General features: G+C 39.5%; 3 protein-coding genes across 3 annotated transcripts; 2 read left to right on the top strand and 1 right to left on the bottom strand.

The window, feature by feature from the left end:
• Positions 1-1454: 1454 nt before the first annotated feature.
• Positions 1455-5864, top strand: LOC146632263 (rho-related GTP-binding protein RhoA-B). Its single transcript, XM_085353265.1, has 5 exons — positions 1455-1544; positions 2481-2638; positions 2907-3027; positions 4568-4698; positions 4793-5864. Exons 2-5 carry the CDS (start codon positions 2483-2485, stop codon positions 4964-4966), a joined length of 582 nt encoding a protein of 193 aa, XP_085209391.1. The 5' UTR covers positions 1455-1544; positions 2481-2482; the 3' UTR covers positions 4967-5864.
• A 286-nt stretch (positions 5865-6150) lies between these two features.
• Positions 6151-12842, bottom strand: tmem43 (transmembrane protein 43). Its single transcript, XM_085354225.1, has 12 exons — positions 12754-12842; positions 11003-11137; positions 10765-10899; positions 9073-9167; positions 8943-8992; positions 8788-8857; positions 8637-8707; positions 8418-8545; positions 8238-8312; positions 7040-7141; positions 6834-6951; positions 6151-6749 (listed from the first exon to the last, which is right to left on the bottom strand). The coding sequence occupies exons 1-12, from the start codon at positions 12769-12771 to the stop codon at positions 6547-6549; spliced, it is 1200 nt and encodes a 399-aa protein (XP_085210351.1). The 5' UTR covers positions 12772-12842; the 3' UTR covers positions 6151-6546.
• A 1042-nt stretch (positions 12843-13884) lies between these two features.
• LOC146632261 (rab GDP dissociation inhibitor beta) lies at positions 13885-17195 on the top strand. The gene is made up of 11 exons (XM_085354224.1): positions 13885-13929; positions 14506-14613; positions 14705-14801; positions 14904-15038; positions 15122-15320; positions 15405-15536; positions 16208-16307; positions 16398-16569; positions 16670-16814; positions 16903-16957; positions 17052-17195. Exons 1-11 carry the CDS (start codon positions 13885-13887, stop codon positions 17193-17195), a joined length of 1332 nt encoding a protein of 443 aa, XP_085210350.1.
• Positions 17196-18075: the final 880 nt, after the last annotated feature.

Here is an 18075-nt window from a genome sequence, read left to right as displayed (position 1 = left end):
CTGGAAACCCGACAGCCAACTAGCCATTATTTATTATACTTCTCTGAAGTCCACTTAAAGTCCATGACCTTGGGTGCATGCATAGTTGATGCGCTGTAATATAAACAAAAAACAGGCAGGTACACAGACAACCACACTGACTCTCGTATTCACAGTCTGATGAGGAAATTTACGTCACGCTGACCCTAGTGGCTCATGGACATGGAAAGTGTAATCCCACCTTTACTCTTTGCCCCACTGCTCGGATCACTTTGTTGTCGTTGTTTGCAGACTTCAAAACAGGTGTTTCCAACAGGAAGTTGCCTCTGGTGGACAAACTATGAAACATCAACACTCAGAACCAGGTTGAAGGGTGTTTCTCGTGTCTGTCCTTTAATTTTTACAGTGTGTGTGTGTGTGATCATTCTCTCTGTTCTTCCTATCTTGCATTTCCATATTCATTATGTTATGGAGTCCAATATATTCACTATCCCCCCTTTGCACCTGTCCAGAGTATCTCAGCTTTACCTCTAACTTTTTTCCAAAATGTTCAATCTCAGCTGACCCACTGATGTACTCCTTTCTGATATTGCTCATCCATAAATACACAAAAGAGGTAGAGGGGAAAATCCATGCAATATAAACTAATACACAGTTTTTATTTCACTCCCTCTAAACTTCATAGTATGAGTGTAACATCCAGCGACCTATGTTGGACATGCAATCTAGACATGCAAACATTAGCACATGCTACTTGGAAATATAAGCAGGTATAGAGCTCAGAAGCTCAGATATGGATAAATTTGATAATACCCTTATTACCAAAATTATGTGTATTGGTAGGCTGATCAGTCCCACCCACAGCATCGAAATACAATTTAGCGGTGCTAAAAGTAAGGGCAATCACAGTTGCAAGAAGAATTCTTAGTGCATGAAAAGACACATCCTCCCCAAACTTCAAATATTGGACCAAAGTTATATTAGAAATTGTATCACCTGGAAGAAAATTGTAAAGAGTCGATGATGATGATAATGACAACTCAGGCAGATCTTTGTAATAAAATGTTATTAACAATGTTGATGTTGCAGTTTGAAGATATAATTGCAGGTGTGAGTGTCAGTTCCTGCTTGAAATTTTTATAATGATGCTCTCTATTCAAGTTTAATACAGGAAATGCAAATTTCAATAACAGAAAGTAAAATACGAAAAAAAAAACCCCAATAATTATATGGTACTCTGTCCCTCCTTATATATAACATATGTGTTTAATCTAATATATAAAAAAAGCTAATATATATGTTATTTTTATGTTGCTGTATACAAGTATTGATTAAAACAGTGATATTATTATTGTTGTTGTTGTTGTTGTTGTTATTGTTATTGTTATTGTTATTGTTATTATTGAGAAGAGTGGTGTTGTACTGTAGTACATTGTTGTGCGGTCCCCACCCCCTCACTTCCCTCCTGTTAATCCTTCATAGCGGCGCACAGTAAAGAAGCAGCGGCGGAAGCTAACAAAGCACTACTTGGGCTTCATTTGAGTAGATTTTTAACTAATAACTTGGTGAGTTGGAAATATTTTCAAGAATCCTGTAGCTGTTATATTTTCTAACACTTATTGTGGGTAATTATACTATTGTTCTGACTATAAATCTGTGTCTTCAATATTTCGCCTAGCCTAGCTAGTGAGCTAACGGACCGATAAAGTCATATAGACTTCCGTTATGCTAAGCTAAGTCTAGCTATCTAGCCTAGCAGGCTAAACCGGTACCGGTTTGTTACTGAAAGGAGAAGCAATGATTCCGGCTCAGCAGCTTGAAATAAACGACAAACACGGCCTGAGTACATTATATCACACGTGTTGTACGCATTTACTGTAGCACCCCTGAGTTATATTGTAAACATTCAAATTGAGCTTACAGGACACACACATCCGGCTAAGCTAACGCTCGATGATTAGCTAGCTTCAGTAAACACAACATCCTCCTAGACTAAATCTGGGTCAAACACCACTGCGGGGGTCCAAGTTATATTTCGCTGACATACATTTGCATGTTAATACGGCCAGTGTTGTAGTGATGGAATAAATGTTTGACGGGATATGTATGTGTATTTTTTTGTTCGAGCTTGATGCCGGAGAGGGTCAGAAACACCGGAGCGGAAACGTAACATCACAGTAGAGGGCTTCACTGTATGACTCTTAATTTGTAAGCCAACTATGTCGCGATGGGCCCTTGACAGTATGTACAGTATGGCTGATCAGGGGACCATGAAAAGCCGTGATGGTGGTGATATTGTCGCAGAAAGCTGCACAGTTAGCCCCGGTGTTATTTTGTTTGGACTTTGCCAGCACAGCTGAAGGTTGCTGGCAGTTCATCGTTTATCACAGGCATAGTGTTAGAAAGTTGGACAATGCTTCAGTGTAATAAAATAAAATTACCCACTCTGATATAGATGACGTTCACGTGTTTTAATCAATCTTCTATATTTTTTCCTGAAGCTATGGCAGCAATCAGGAAAAAGCTGGTCATAGTGGGAGATGGAGCCTGTGGGAAGACCTGTTTGCTCATCGTGTTCAGTAAGGACCAGTTTCCAGAAGTCTACGTGCCCACAGTGTTTGAGAACTATGTTGCTGACATTGAAGTCGACAGCAAACAGGTAAGCAGTATTTATTTCTTCCCAGAATCGGTGTTTTGTAACTGGAGGACTCTAGTGGCTGCACTCATGTAATGCTAAACCTATAGACCAGGGTGGGCAGTTAATTTTCACAGGAGACCAACATGTTAGATCTAGTCTAACCTGCATGAGTTTGAATTATTGAGCAGATTGAGTTCTGCTTATTGGCAAAATTAATTGTCTGACCTGCCCACCTGCTACCGACTGTGCACTGCTCGAAGATATTTCAGCTTCTAAACACTTTTGGCAGGTCGAGTTAGCACTCTGGGATACAGCAGGTCAAGAGGACTATGACAGACTGCGCCCGCTCTCCTATCCAGACACTGATGTCATTCTCATGTGTTTCTCCATTGACAGCCCTGACAGTCTTGGTAAGTAAAAACAGAGGAGACTCAGCAATGTTGCAGCTCATTTTTAATTTTAAATTATTATGACTAAACCACCAAAGGCTTTGTGGGAGGGGGAAAAAAGACTATTAAAAAAGGGAGGGGATAGCTCAGTAGTTAGAGTGTTCGCCCCATGATCAGAAAGTCGGGGGTTGAAATCCACCGAACGGCTACCTGAGTAAGGTACCATCCCTGCACACTGCTGCCTGGGCGCTGGATTGATAGCTGCCCACTGCTTTACTGAGTGAATGGGTGCAGAAAAGGCTCTCCTTGAGTTAAAACCTCTGGAGATTGTTTTGAAATCTGAAACTCTTATGTGGGCCAGTTCTTTGTGTTTTCATTGGTGGTTAAAGGTGATTTTTGAACACCTTCTAGTTACTTCCACCACCTAGTTACCCCTACTCTATTTAAGGTCTTTGCCTTGTGTAGCACATAAAAGACAAATTCAGGATTCAAATATTGGCCTGAAAATTCAGAGTAAAATGTTTTTTACTTTCCATTTGTTTGTTTTACCTGATCAGCTTCTCTGTTAAACCTAAATGTTTAAATACAAGGGTTTCCATTAAAAAACTGTATTAGAAAAAATAAGATGGTAATACAGAAGAGGCAGGAGTTACGCGCTATATTATTACTATATATATTTAACAGTAGCGCCTGCGTTTTGAACCAGTACCTGGGTAAGAAGGAGTATTGACAATAATGTCACAGCAATCTTGCCAGGAATAAGACGAAGTGTACTAGAGGATACTGGCTTTTAGCTGCTCCCTCATTCACATGGTGTCACCACAGTAGGTTGCCCCCCATGTTTGATTTGGCAGATTCACCGGATGCCCTTCCTGATGAATGTGTAAACCATAACACTATGGAGCCACTTTTTTTTTTTTTAATATATGTGTATATTTATTGTAAATAATGGCTTGAGCACTTGCAATACCATTGGTAATGAGAAAAAAAGAGTTCACTGTAAACAGACCCGATGGAAATTCTTGAGATTTGGTCATAGCTTGAATAATCTAATATTAAGAATCAGAAACATAGAAAACAGCTGTTGGACACGGAGTCATGTTATGACTGTCTCCCACCATGAGTCTCAGTTTGCTCTCCTCTGTACATCACAGTGGACGCACATTTATCATGTGATCTGTACCATTACAGCACACCTTGTTCTCAAGTTTCTCCATCTAAAGTATCTGCTCTTCTTGATTCAAGTCCACACCACCTTATCTCGCATACAGCCCAGAGCTGCAACTTTTACAAGTTAAAAGAAAAGTCACTAGCAGTGATTTTAAGTTAAGACAAATAATCGTTTAATTTCTGCTTGCTGCCAAATGTCAGCATTTTATTTATTTTTGCATTGTTTGCACAACAAAACATGTTAAATGACATCCTCTTAGCCTATAGGAGTCTGTGATCATTAGTGTTTTCCTGCTGGGTTACAGAGCAACAGTACGGTAATCCATTAGGAAAATAATCAACAGCCGTGTGTCTCTGCTTTGAATGCTGCTATATTTGTCTCCTTATTCAGAGAACATCCCTGAGAAGTGGACCCCTGAAGTGAAACACTTCTGCCCTAATGTTCCCATTATACTAGTGGGAAACAAAAAGGATCTGCGTAATGATGAGCACACTCGGAGGGAACTTGCCAAAATGAAGCAGGTAAAACTTAACGCCCTGAGCAAGAAAACAAACAAACTTTGTCAGTGAAAGATTTTTTCCTAACATTGCTTCTTGACCTTTATATTTATTTTAGGAACCCGTTAAACCTGAGGATGGGCGGGACATGGCTAACAGGATTGGTGCCTTTGGATACATGGAGTGCTCTGCAAAAACAAAGGATGGTGTGAGGGAAGTATTCGAGATGGCTACCAGGGCTGCACTACAGGCCAGGCGGGGAAAGAAGAGTAATAAATGCGTCCTACTGTAAAAGGAGGCATGAGGACTGCTTCCTGGAGGGGGAAAGAAGGAGAATTAGGTCAAACCTACCCCCAACACACCCACCCAAAAGACTGTTCTCCCCAGTTTTTACTAAAGATGTAATGCTTTTACTTTTCTTTTATTTCTTTATTTCTTTTTGGTCTTAAGCAAAACTAGTCAGGTTCTGTCAGTATTCAACTTTGAAGTTATGGAAAATACTTTTTTTGTACTTAAACATAAGTAAATTTGCCATAATAATCAAACCTCCTTTATCCACACGTTCTATGTAATCAAAAAGGTCAGCGGGGGAACCGTAGTGTCAGCCTGCCAACTGCAGTTAAGTGCTAAAGCCCTGCGAGCTGATCAGAGGAATGTTTCCACAGCCAACTAGGGTTGAAGTACCTGCTCACTGTGACCCGTAGTCCTTTAATTATTGACAAACTCGTGCACACAAAGTCAAAATTTGTTTGTGTTCTTCATAAACAAATCTGCATTATGATCACATGCACAATGCGAGACTGGAAAATCTTTTTGCTAAAATGCAAATGGAAACTTAGTGTTTTGTGTAATAAATTACTTTGTAAGAATCTGGATAACTTGCATCACTTGATTGAACACTGAATTAAACTGAACTAATGAATTAAAGCCCTGCCTAGGAACAGAATTCAACTTTATGCAGTGGTGAGGAAAATCAAAGGCCAGCCTATGCTTTAGGCTCCTCAGTTTATGGTGAACATTTTGGATTAATGCGGGCCACTCTTTGGCCGTTCCCCTGTGAGCTGAGCCTGAGTGCACACAAGCATGTCAATGAATCCCATTAATAGTTGTTAAAAAACTGACAGCCGAGATGTTTACTGATCAGGACAGTGAATGTGAAAAATAAACCTGCCCAGACTTTCTGGGGGTCAAACTGCCTCTACCTTCACTTTTTGTTCTAAGCACATATCAGTAATCATCTCTAGTTGAAGGTGATCTTTTTCCTGAATGAAAACATGAGCCAAAAGTAGTTTCAAACTTTTACTCAACATTTAAAGCAAACACAATTGAGAACCCCACTTCTTTGGTGTCTTTTCAGTTTTACATGTAAGAACTGAATTTTTGATTACAAATAATTATTATTAAACCTACTGAGCTTTATAAACAGTGAAAACAGAGGTATGTAACAAATATACAGTTAAACAATTAATTGGATGCACATAGCTAAAACTACTGCAGTTTCACTTATCAGTGTATTAAATCCAACCTTAATAATGCAAAGTTCTGAAGAGTGTTGAGCACTGAGTTTTGTCCAGGACTGTTGGATTCGACTGCATTTATTTTTAACTGGGTGAAAAACATTCAAGCTAAAAAAAAAAACCCAAACATATAATGGAAGGAACAACTTTGGTGAAGTAAAAATCTATATATTGCCAGTGAAACTGATGCATGCTGGATTAAATTTATTTAACCAAAAAACAAACCCATACACTCAATGTTTGTTTAAATCAACAACAACCCTTTGTGCAGGCTGTAACAAACTGGGGGAAAAAACTGGCAACACAAAACATCTGCAGCTCACCATCAGAAAATCTATAATCATCAGTTCAATAGTCATGCGTTCTTCTTGGCGGGAAGTCCTGAGCGGGCGAGAAATATCGGAAGAACAGCCAGCGCTCCTAGAGCTACTGCCACCAACGGTCGGTAATAAAGCCAGCCAAACCCAATAACGATAAGAGACAGCGAGCAGGAGACGCACAAGGCGAAGATCTTCAGTCCAATGGACACGAGCTCTCTAAGGACAGGAACCCAGTCCACTGCAGGAACACAACAGACAGGAAGTATGAATAATAGAAGCAAGGAAGGAAACTCACAACTGTACAGCAGCAGGGTTAATTTACCCAGCGTGTAGATGATTTGCATGCTCAGCTGGATACCAAGGAACATGAGGGCCCAGCCTGCAGCCCGGAGTCCCCAAGTCTTCATGCTGTTAAACTGGTGCTCCCTCGCAAACACCTCCTACAGATAACACAGAAATACGCTTTACCCAGATAGACACACAGAAAGAGAATTTAAACCAACAAATGGAAATGAAGCCCACGCTGACCTCCGCAGAGAGCTCCTCCAGATAAAGGATCTCCAGAGTGTCTCCTGATCTGGTTTTAAATGGCAGCAGCTGCTCCCCTCTCTGCATGGCAACAATACTGACCTGAAAAACCGCATGTGAAGCAGAGTTAGAGACTTAGTTTTAATCTAATATAAATACATAAATGAGCAACTCTTTTGACAATATTTGTTCCTGCTCATATTTCATGGTAAACTGAACATTTGTTTGTTTGGGGCTTTTGGTTGGAATATAATAAACGGCACATTTGGCTGAAGAACATACATCTTTTTCCTCAACAAAACAACTTTTTTTTAATAATCCCATAAATGTAAGCAGCCAAAGGAGACCAGAACTGTCCTCATGTTGATCTACTAAACTTTCAAAAAAAAACAGCTGTGAAAAAGTTTTACCATGATTATTTGGTGCCGTGTAAATTTACTCATTTAACAGTATAGTACATTCTATATGTTTACAGTATACAATTTTTTATTTCATGTGCAGTTTTATAGTAGTACACAGGTACATTATAGATAAAAACAATCAAGAAAATATCCCACGTCATTCTGTTATGGATAAAACTTAAAAACAATATTAAGTTTCCATACCTCCACCAAAATATTCTAATAACTACTCATAAACAGTAAATGTTTGAAATACTTGATCATATATTTGACTATCCAAATTCTATTTGTATTAATAATCATTTAAAACACTACTTAAATAGATTTTTATGAAAGTTAATGATAAAATATTTTATTATTGAATGTTATAAATAGCAACATAAGAACATCATGTAGGTTGTGACCAAAGACAGTACATAAAAGATGGACATAGCTGTAGTGAAGTCAACCTCAGGAATAAGGGTTAGAGTTTACTGAGAATATTGCATGCTCATGACTATTATGTTCTACTGAAGATTTGATGCTAGCAACTGAGACCATAAACTTATTAGGAAAATGTTTACTGGGTAACAGTGAAATGAAAAGTAGGGTCACTTTTCCATAAACTTCTACACAATCAGACTTTGTTTTTAACCAGGAGTCTCCCCCTGGTGGCCATCAGAAAGAATGCAGGTTTAAGGCACTGAATTCACTTTTCAGATCCTGAAGGTACATCAGTCTCCTATAAACAGACTACAGTCAAGACCCAGTGCAAATGTAGGCAGAGAATGTGTTAATCAGACATTTGTAGCTTGTACCGTCTGAGCAGGGCCGTGGCGTGAGTTGTCACTGCTCAGTCCAGCGAAGGAGAACCTCACCCGCACGTCACCCACCTCATGAATTCAAACAAATTCAAAGTCAACAAGTGTGGAACGCATAACATATTACAGAGTGCAACACTGAGATTATTTGTGAGGCACTCACGACTAGATGCTCACCTCTGGCCTGCGTGGATTTGGAGTGTGATAGAAGTAGTCATCATGAATAGAGAGAAAAGGGTCCAAGTTAAAGACAGGAAAATCCCCCAAACTCAGTGTCTGGAAGTTATTTATCTGCTCCACCAGGCCTGATGATAACCAGGAAATTAACTGAGTACTAAAATCCAAACACATGAAACACAGCATATGTGTAGTGGCTGTGTGTTTGCTTAGACAAACCTTTAGACAGAATGAATGGCCCAGTTCGGACTTCAGGAGACACCACCATCACACTCTCAACAGCCATGGCACTGAAACACAAAGACTGAAGTGAGCATGGACTGGATGCACACACAAACACAAGAAGACCATATTAAATATGTTTTAGTACCTCGGGTTCTGGTGACCAATCTCCTTATCAAAATTACGACTGTTCACCAACTCTGGCTTCCACTCAGTGTCTACAAAAAAGGAGTTATAAAATATAACCTCTATGCACAGGCTGTGCTGTTACCAAAGATTACAGACTGCAAAAAAGAAACTCACTGTAGGTGTATGTAGTTTCTGTTTTGGTTTCACCGTTCTCCTGGTAATCCCTGAATTAAAACGTACAGTCAGCTGCATTCTAGCCAACATGTCCACACCCAGTCCCACCCTGAGTGCTGACAAGCCTTACCTGCTCTCATGGTACTCCACCCACTGATACATCTCCACCTGCCGCTTCAGCTTCACTGCATGCACCACCACTTTGTAGTTGGGGTCATACAGGGGCTGCACAGACACATCAAAATTTAACAGCAACAAACCAGATGAAAACACTTACCTGAAGACAACAACACTTCCACCTCTACTAATAATTATGATCAGCTGATTGGTGCATGCAAAATTCTTAATGCTGGATTATTAAACACGACAATGTCAAAGTCTGACAATGTAATGAGTACAATAATGCATTACTATAAACACAAACAAAAGAATTCAAGTGAAACTATATGAAGCTTCAGTATACAGATTAAACAATAAAACATTAGCAGAATCAAAACAAGGAAGCCAACTGGTGGCACATTTAAGTCCACAAAAAATAAATTAAAAATAGAATCAAATACTAGCAAAAATATTTACATGTTGTACAACTCCTGCGGTTGTGTATTAATTTAACATAGATAAATACAACACTCTTTCTCACTGTCTGAGTCTCTCTCAACATTACCTTCTTTTGTCCTCCTCTGCAAAGATATGAGGGTAAACACAGCCAGATAACAGGCACCACCGCCTGTTTATCTAAACAAACTAAGGCAGCCCTGAACTTTTTAGACATCACCCAACAGAGATGCACGTGAGAAGGCAAACAGCCAGAGCAGAAACTCTTTAACCTGCCAGCCCCATGGAACAAAGTCTGCGTGATGTCCAATTGCATCCATGCGAGAAAAACATACATAATCGGTCACAGAGTTCAGAGCAAGCAAGCGGTCGTCCGCCCGAGCTGATTCCTCACCTAAACTGAAAGGAGTATGTTCCGACCCGATTCCCCCAACATTGCTCAGTTCTCTGCAATGGATCAATGGATGGATGTTCTTTTACCAAATGTACATACAAAGGTTATTAGGTTTCTATCACATATTTAAACAAATATGTAAATTGAGCTGTAGGGAACAAATAGTTAACTGAAATGACAATGAAAACTAGACTTGGAAAAAAACTAAAGCCAACTAAAATAAAAATAAAACATCTTCCAGAGTTGTCCTTTATTTTTAGTGTACTTGTCAGTTTGGTAAAATTCTGTTATCACAGAGTGCCTGATGGGGCATGAATACACATGTTGAGCTACACTCTGGATGACATTACCGTGAGTCAACAAAGAGTTGTGTTTGTGTAATTCCTACACTGATTTTAATTCATTACATGAAAAGATTAAAAAACACTTCTTATCAAATGCAGTGTGCTACACACACTGCATTTGCTTGAGTGTGTAGCTCAAGCAAATGCAGAATGATGGAAGTTCTTAAAATATCTGGATGTTCGATATCTGAGCACAGTTTCGGAGGCCTGCAGAAACCATAATTTTAGGGGTAGGGGACGCTAAAACTATACAGAAGGCACAAGTTTTGAAGTGCATCTCCACCTGAAATTTTGTCATGCAAATCTGTGATAGTCAGGTTAAAGGCTCCAGACAAATATCCTCCATATCTTAATAATTAAAAGACTGAAACTAATACAGAACCTTTGAACTGCTCTGTAAACTAACAGAAACTGAACTCAATAAAAAATTTTAAAAAAAAAGCTAAAACATAATAAAAAATATACAAATCAGGGACACCGATACATACACGCTAGGGCAGACCACTGTTCAAAATACAGGCGAGCTCACCTCTGCAGTATGCAGCTTCGCAGACAGGTGAACTAAACGGCCGTTGTTTTGTGTGTCGAAGCTGATATACGGCCCCAGTGATACAACCTGGGAGAGACCTTCATCCAGGGACTTTGCTGTTTGCAGAGTCCGTCCCTGCACGAAGAAACCATCACAGATACAAAGTGCTGTCTTTAGTCTACTGTTAAATCATCGTGACCATGATGATCTGAGCTACTTAGAAGGAAATGTTTCCTACCTCATTGGTGAAGAGAACATAAATCGAGAGGAAAAACAGTCCCACACCAACAACTGCTCCTCCTGTAGTTTCACTTAAACGCTCCAGAAATCCAGGGTTGGACTTTGCAGACACTCGCTTGTGTTGGTCTGGAAACTGGACAAACATAAGAAAAACCTGAATAAACACGACATCAACAATTGGGCGACAGAACCAAGTTTTGGCTTCTCATTAGTTATTTTCTATATTCAATCTTTTAGTAATGACATGACCGTAACAAGACATAACCAGTAACTTAACAATAAACTGTCTTTTTAGTTTATATATATAATTATACACCAGGTGTTTATCTGAAAACATATGATGGTTTAAATACATGAATCTTAGAAAGCGAAGACACACATTCCTCTGATTTATTACAACTAATCCGGTACCAGCCAACTGCAGTTCTGGTGAGAAGTTTATATCCACTCATCATGGACATGAATGTAATTTTGAGCTTTTTGCTACGTATTTGAACTGTTCTGCTTTCAGGATGTAATCATTGTACAACATACATCTTTACTGACTTTAAAAAACAAGGATTGGGTGAACAAAGTTGGAATTTATTTGGGATTTTCTCTAATCCACACAAGGTCAAATATATACATAAACCCCCACCAATATTTGGTTAAATGTCTCTTGGTGTGTTGCACCTCAACCAGACACTTTTGATTACTCAATAAGTTTGTGTTATAATTCTGGCTGGGTATTTGACCATGCGTTTTGACAAAATTGGTAGAATTCATTTGAAACAGTCGGTTTCCTGGCATGGACATGGTTTTAAGCATAGTCCACAAATTTTCAATAGGGTTGAAGTTGGGGCTTTGGGGAGGCTATTCGATAAGATTAATGTTAGCCTGCTTTATCCATTCCAAACAGTCTTTGGTGTCTGCTTAAGATCATGCAACTGTGTCCAAGTTTAAACCATCTAACTGTTGATTTTGAGGTAAAAGGTAGCCCTCCTCCTTTACTATTCCATCTACTTTGAACCAGTACTGCTTGCAGCAAAATTTGTTGTTTAGAAATGAGTTCAAGAGGCCTTCTTAACTTGTGTAAATCTGCAGTTCTTCTTAGATCATTATCAAGCTCCCCTTTCTTCTGGTCAATCATTGGATCGCTGTCCATTTTTATGCTGAGAAACTAGCATTTGTAGTTGATCTTGATAACCAGTGTAAAGTTAATAGGCCTTGGTTTATCAATTTAACAGACGCTGAAGATTCTTCAGTATCAAAATACAGTGAATGTATATTTATACTTGAGCCCGTAGAAAATCTAAATTATTTTCAAGCTTGTGCACCTAGTTCTTGGTTTTAAAGTCACCACCCTGGGAAAAAAAAGAACAGTTCAAAGAAATCATTAAAAGCCCAAAATTATGACGTTCATGCCCGCGATGAGTGGATGTAAACTTCTGGCAGTAATTGTATGTGTCCCTACATGCAGCCTGTGGTCCCAAGTCGACTTAGGCGTGAAAGTGACACGCCCCTTTCACACTTCCTAATTTAATTTTCATGTCTGGGCGAAAAAATTAAGACTAAACGACGACTCACCGCTGTTGCCATTGTACGTACCAAATTAGAGCATTAGAAATGATTCGTCAGATTAAACTGACTGAAAAAAGGCGGCAGTTGAGGGTCTAACGCTGCAGCAAAGTTGTGTTAACTGCACACATAAATCCGGAAGGAGTTTACATTTATAAAGTAGAACCAAAGACCATTATTCGAGCCACCTACTGTCTGTGCTGAAGACATTTCTCTACTTTCTCGACCGCCAACTTTCAAGGAACACGAAGATGCTAGCAACCACAAACTGACACGCCAACGGCCAGTAAGCTTTCACTTTACTCTGGAGTATCCCGAAACTCGCCCAGAGAGGCGGACTATGTGAGATAATAAACTGTGGTTCCCGCCCAACTCGTCGGTTGCCCAAGTGATATTAAGCGATTGCTTTAAGGAAAAAAAAAAACAGTTCCGGCACCGACCCGGAAATCTTTTTTCTCGAGGCTTCATGGGAAATGAAGTTGTTTTGGTGACTGTTGTCAATAGAGACGTGAGAAAGAAAAAAAATACTAGAAATGTATTAGATATTTATTGATATTTAATTTGTTTTAACAGTTCAGAGGAAATAGTATACTGTAAACATATATAGAATGTACTATACTGTTACTGGAAAGAAAAACAAGCAGGCTCACTGAAACCCACATACAACATAAAGGAAAATATTGAAAAATATTTATTATATTTTAGTTTTATACAGAACATGAAACTTTATGGACGGATGTTGTTCATATTATGACACCTAGTGGTGATAAACAGAAGTACCTCAAGAATATGCACATTTGTACTTTTTCTCCACCACCTGGCATTTAGTTTCTTTTCAATTTATAACCACGATAGCATATCATTAATATAGCTGTTTGTTTGTTGCTTGGTTGTTTTACAGATTGTAATCATATTACAAGAAAGCAGCATACTCTTTTTCCTTCAATAATATAATTTTTAACAAAATAAACAAACAAAAAACAGAAAAACAGACACAGTAATTTGAAAATGTGACTTAGTATCATTACAACAGTGGGATATATTATATGTATAATAATACCTCAATCTGCAGTGACTGAGAAGCTCATAGAGCCAATCTCTCTCTATCACACACACACACACACACACACACACACACACACACACACACACACACACACACACACACTGCATAGATGGGTCTTAAGAGGATTATTGCAAAGGGGAACACCAAGCAATTGGTGTCACCTATCATCATCACACCTGTTTCTGTCTTACTACACACAGACCCACACTCATAGACTGTGACAGGCTGCGGAAACAAAGCACTGGTACTCAGTGAGGATGGAGCAAGAATATGATATTATCGTGCTTGGAACTGGACTGAAGGTACGAAATTTATATTTGCTGTAAAATCTAAAATGAAATAATCTCTTTTGAATCTCTCTATATATATGATTCTGTTGGTTAACAGGATTTTATGCCTACTTTATTGTCAGTACAAAGCTTGAACCCCGTGAACTGAGCAGGCCATCTTTTGTCATGTGGTCTGAGGTGGAAATGTTCTGAGCTGACCAAAACCAGAAACCCCGCTGTGAGCAAGATATATATTTTCTGCAAAGTGCTAAAAAAAAAAGATGCCTCACAATAACTGCGACCTTACCAAAACAGTTCTCAAGCAGAGGCACAGTCCTTTTACTGAGCACTTGCAATCATGACTTCTTTCATTTCCTCTTTTCGCTCTTGATTCAATAAGTGATTAAAGTCTGTAAGTGACTGGACTTTCTGCCATGTTTTTCTCGCTTTTACTAATGATCCACGTGCAGACTTGTTAAGCTCTTGCTGGCTGCTAAGGAGGATTTATGGCAATTACCTCTTTAGTCTAGTCCTGATCTGTATACCTTAAACTACCAGCTGCTGATTCGGACACATTTGCCCCTCTGTTTTCTTCCTCATCTCTTTCAGGAATGCATCCTCTCTGGTTTAATGACTCTAAGTGGGAAAAAGGTTCTCCACATTGATAAGAATCCTTATTATGGAGGAGAGAGTGCATCTATTTCTCCCCTTGAGGAGGTGCAGGCAAACAAATACAAAACTCATGAGCATGCATGCACGTACCTTCATTTGAACACTGCTGATAATAAGGTGTTTCCTTTATTTGCAGCTGTACAAGAAGTTTAAGACTCCTGGTCCTCCAAAATCGATGGGCAGAGGGAAAGAGTGGAATGTTGACCTCATCTCCAAATTTTTTCTTTCCACCGGTGAAAGTTTACTGTTTATTGGCAGGTGTTTGTGCAATGTCTTGCTGATTGTTTTGATAGAAATGAGCATGCTTTAATTTTTGGGTGCTGTGGTTTGTGCAGGTCAGATGGTAAAAATCTTGTTGCACACCGAGGTTACTCGGTATCTGGACTTTAAAGTCGTAGAAGGCAGCTACGTATACAAAGGAGGAAAAGTGCACAAAGTCCCCGCCAGTGAAAAAGACGCAGATGCTTCAGGTGCCAAATCAAGTCATTCCACTTTTTAAGACAAGTTTTCAGACGGCCATAGCTTTATAACGCTGAAAAAAACATATTTTCAGATCTGATGGGCATGTTCGACAAGAGGAGGTTCAAGAAGCTGCTGCTCTTTGCTCTGAACTTTGACATAAGAAACCCTCGTACCCACCATGATGTGGATCCTCACAAAACGACCACAAGGGAATTGTTCCATCGCTACGACCTGGGACTTGATGTCATAGAGTTTATAGGTCACGCCATAGCCTTGCACAACAGTGAGAGGTCAGTTATAGGAACTTAAGTGAAACAACACTGAAAACAGATTAGTAGGCATGATTTAAACCTGTCTACCTGCCGTCCTCGCAGTTACCTGGACCGGCCCTGTGTGGAAACCATCAGTCGGATCAGGCTGTACTCCGATTCGCTGTCCTGTCGAAACACCAGTCCGTACCTCTACCCACTGTATGGTCTCGGGGAGATACCACAGGGTTTTGCCAGGTCAGGTTCTCACTAGTTCTTTGATTTATGTTCATCAACAGTTTAATTAGTTTAATTCGACTATTTTAATTCGAGTGCAAAAATCCTAGATATTTGCACTCTAGGATTCAGTGCAAGTATATCATCATCAGCCTCCAGCAAGCATGACCTTTAGTGGATGTTCTTCCACTGAAAGTTAAAAGTGGCCCCTTTTTTAAATTTCCATATTATCAGTCAGTCAATCAGTCAGCCAGTCAGCATGATTCACAATTCAAAATTAATCTTATTTATCATATACCAAGCCCCTCAGTTCATCCTTTAACAAAGGCTTCCTTCCACGTCCCTTTAAGAAAACTTTCTTCTGATTGGTTGCTCCTGCAAACAAAAGGTTTGAGCAGCAGGTGGGTGGGGCTTATCTTCTCAAAGCTAGAGCTGCGTACCTGAAATGATCACATTAGGGAAATCCAGTCTTAATGACAACATTCAGAGCCAAGAGTGGGAAAAACTTTATAAAACCAAATATTCAGAGATGCTGATGTCTTTCTTTTAAACTTTTCTCATTTTTAATGTGAGCATGTGCCATTATAGCACTTTCTAGCACACATAAAGAAAAGCATAATAAAAGCTGTTTAAAGGAAACGTTCAGACATTCATGCTTGCACTTATAAGATCCAGTCCTCTTTGTGTTTCAGACTGAATGCAGAGTATGGAGGAACGTTCCTGCTGAACAGGGCAGTGGATGAAATTGTGATGGATAGTGGCAAAGTGAAAGCTGTGAAATCTGAGGGGAAGGTGGAGTAGACAAAATTAAGCCCTGCAGTCACTGTCCAGGAGGCATTTGTACTCCCACTGATGTGGTCTTTTTTTCTCTCCTTCTAACAGCTGTTCCACTGCAAACAGTTAATCTGTGATCCCAGCTACGTTCCCAATCGAGTGAGGAAAGTGGGGCGTGTCGTTAGGGCGATCTGTTTTCTAAATCATCCAGTTAAACACACTCATGATGTCAGCTCCTGTCAGATCATCATCCCTCAAACTCAGCTTAACAGGAAGTCAGGTACTAAGTTATACTACCACAATATCTAACATGTACAAAGTTGAACCCTCTGACCTGCTCTTCCTGGATTTGCTCCTCTACTACTTCCTCCTCCATGCAGACATTTATATATCTGTAGTGTCCTTTGCGCACAACGTGGCATCAGATGGGATGTACATCGCCACAGTCAGCACAACTGCAGAAACCACCAACCCAGAGAAAGAACTGCAGCCAGGACTCGAGCTCCTCGAACCCATCGTGCACAAGTTAGTGACACTCTGAAGACTTAAATCTGACAGTTTGTGTTTTTGTGGTGTGATTTAATTCAGTGCAATTCCTTCTTGTTGAATTCAGATTTGTGTCTGTCAGCAATCTGCTAGTTCCAAATGAAGATGGAAAAAAGAGTCAGGTAATGATGGGGTTTCCCCAAAACTAAAGCAATGACACGACTGAAAATAGGATGGTGGCCTTAATTTTTTTTAAAATCTCTTCTGTCCTTTTAGATATTTGTGTCCCGCTCGTATGATGCAACAAACCACTTTGAGACTGAGTGTGAGGACATCAAAGACATGTACCAGCGACTCACAGGGACAGAGCTCAGCTTTGCAGGATCCAGGCACCAGTCTCATAACTCTGATGACGACTGAGGACAGCTTGATGTCAGCAGCTGGGAGGCCGTAAATGTATGTGGTGTATAATCATCATTCATGGATGATTATATGCCACAGCTGTAAAGCAGAGGGTGTGATGTAGGGTGTAGACTGAACAGAGAGTGTGCTACGTAACTGCCTGACGTCTCTTTTGCCTCTTAATTTGTTTGCTGTAATTTCTCTCTCGTGTGAAAATCTGCTAAATAATGATGTTGCTACTTTGTTATGAGAGAAGGTAATACACCAATATGACTTTTCTGCTGGATAGTTTTTACATCGGTTGTTTACACCAGAGTGAAACTTTTTATTTTATTTTATATTACTTATCAAGTTATATTGACTAAAAAACAGAAAATGTCGTGAAAGTATTGAATGTAGTGTCTACCTTCACATTCAATGTTTGTTTGCTCTTCAAATTCACTTATGTATGGCTGAATAATTTCTGCATAAGGAAAAGAGGTCGCCTAACTGGATGTCAGTCAATCAATCAATCAATCAATCAATCAAGGCTTTATTCGCCACATGCAGGTTGCCCTGCAGTGAAATGGCCTTACACACACACACACACACAACACAGACATCACATGGGGATACAGGTCAGAGATCGGTAGCGTTACAGAAAAAAAAACAAAAAAAACACTGAAATATACACTACAATAGGAAAGTACAAGAGGGGAAAAAAAAGAGACCTCTACTCATGCTGGGCTCCTGGGAGGACAGCATGAGAACAGGAGAAAAAAAAACCTCCTCTGCACAAAAAGCACATAAATGTCCACAGCACAACATTATGGAACACGTGACAAGCAACAGGGATGGGTAACTTTAACCAAAGTTAAAGTTAATTAGATAGATTTTTTTTAAAGTGTTGATCAGTGAG

The sequence above is a fragment of the Diplotaxodon limnothrissa genome, linkage group LG5 (assembly GCF_057381915.1).
Source record: "Diplotaxodon limnothrissa isolate DT_005_m linkage group LG5, D_limnothrissa_male_GT1.1, whole genome shotgun sequence".
Lineage (NCBI taxonomy): Eukaryota > Metazoa > Chordata > Actinopteri > Cichliformes > Cichlidae > Diplotaxodon > Diplotaxodon limnothrissa.
This window is presented reverse-complemented; position numbering and strand designations above follow the sequence as displayed.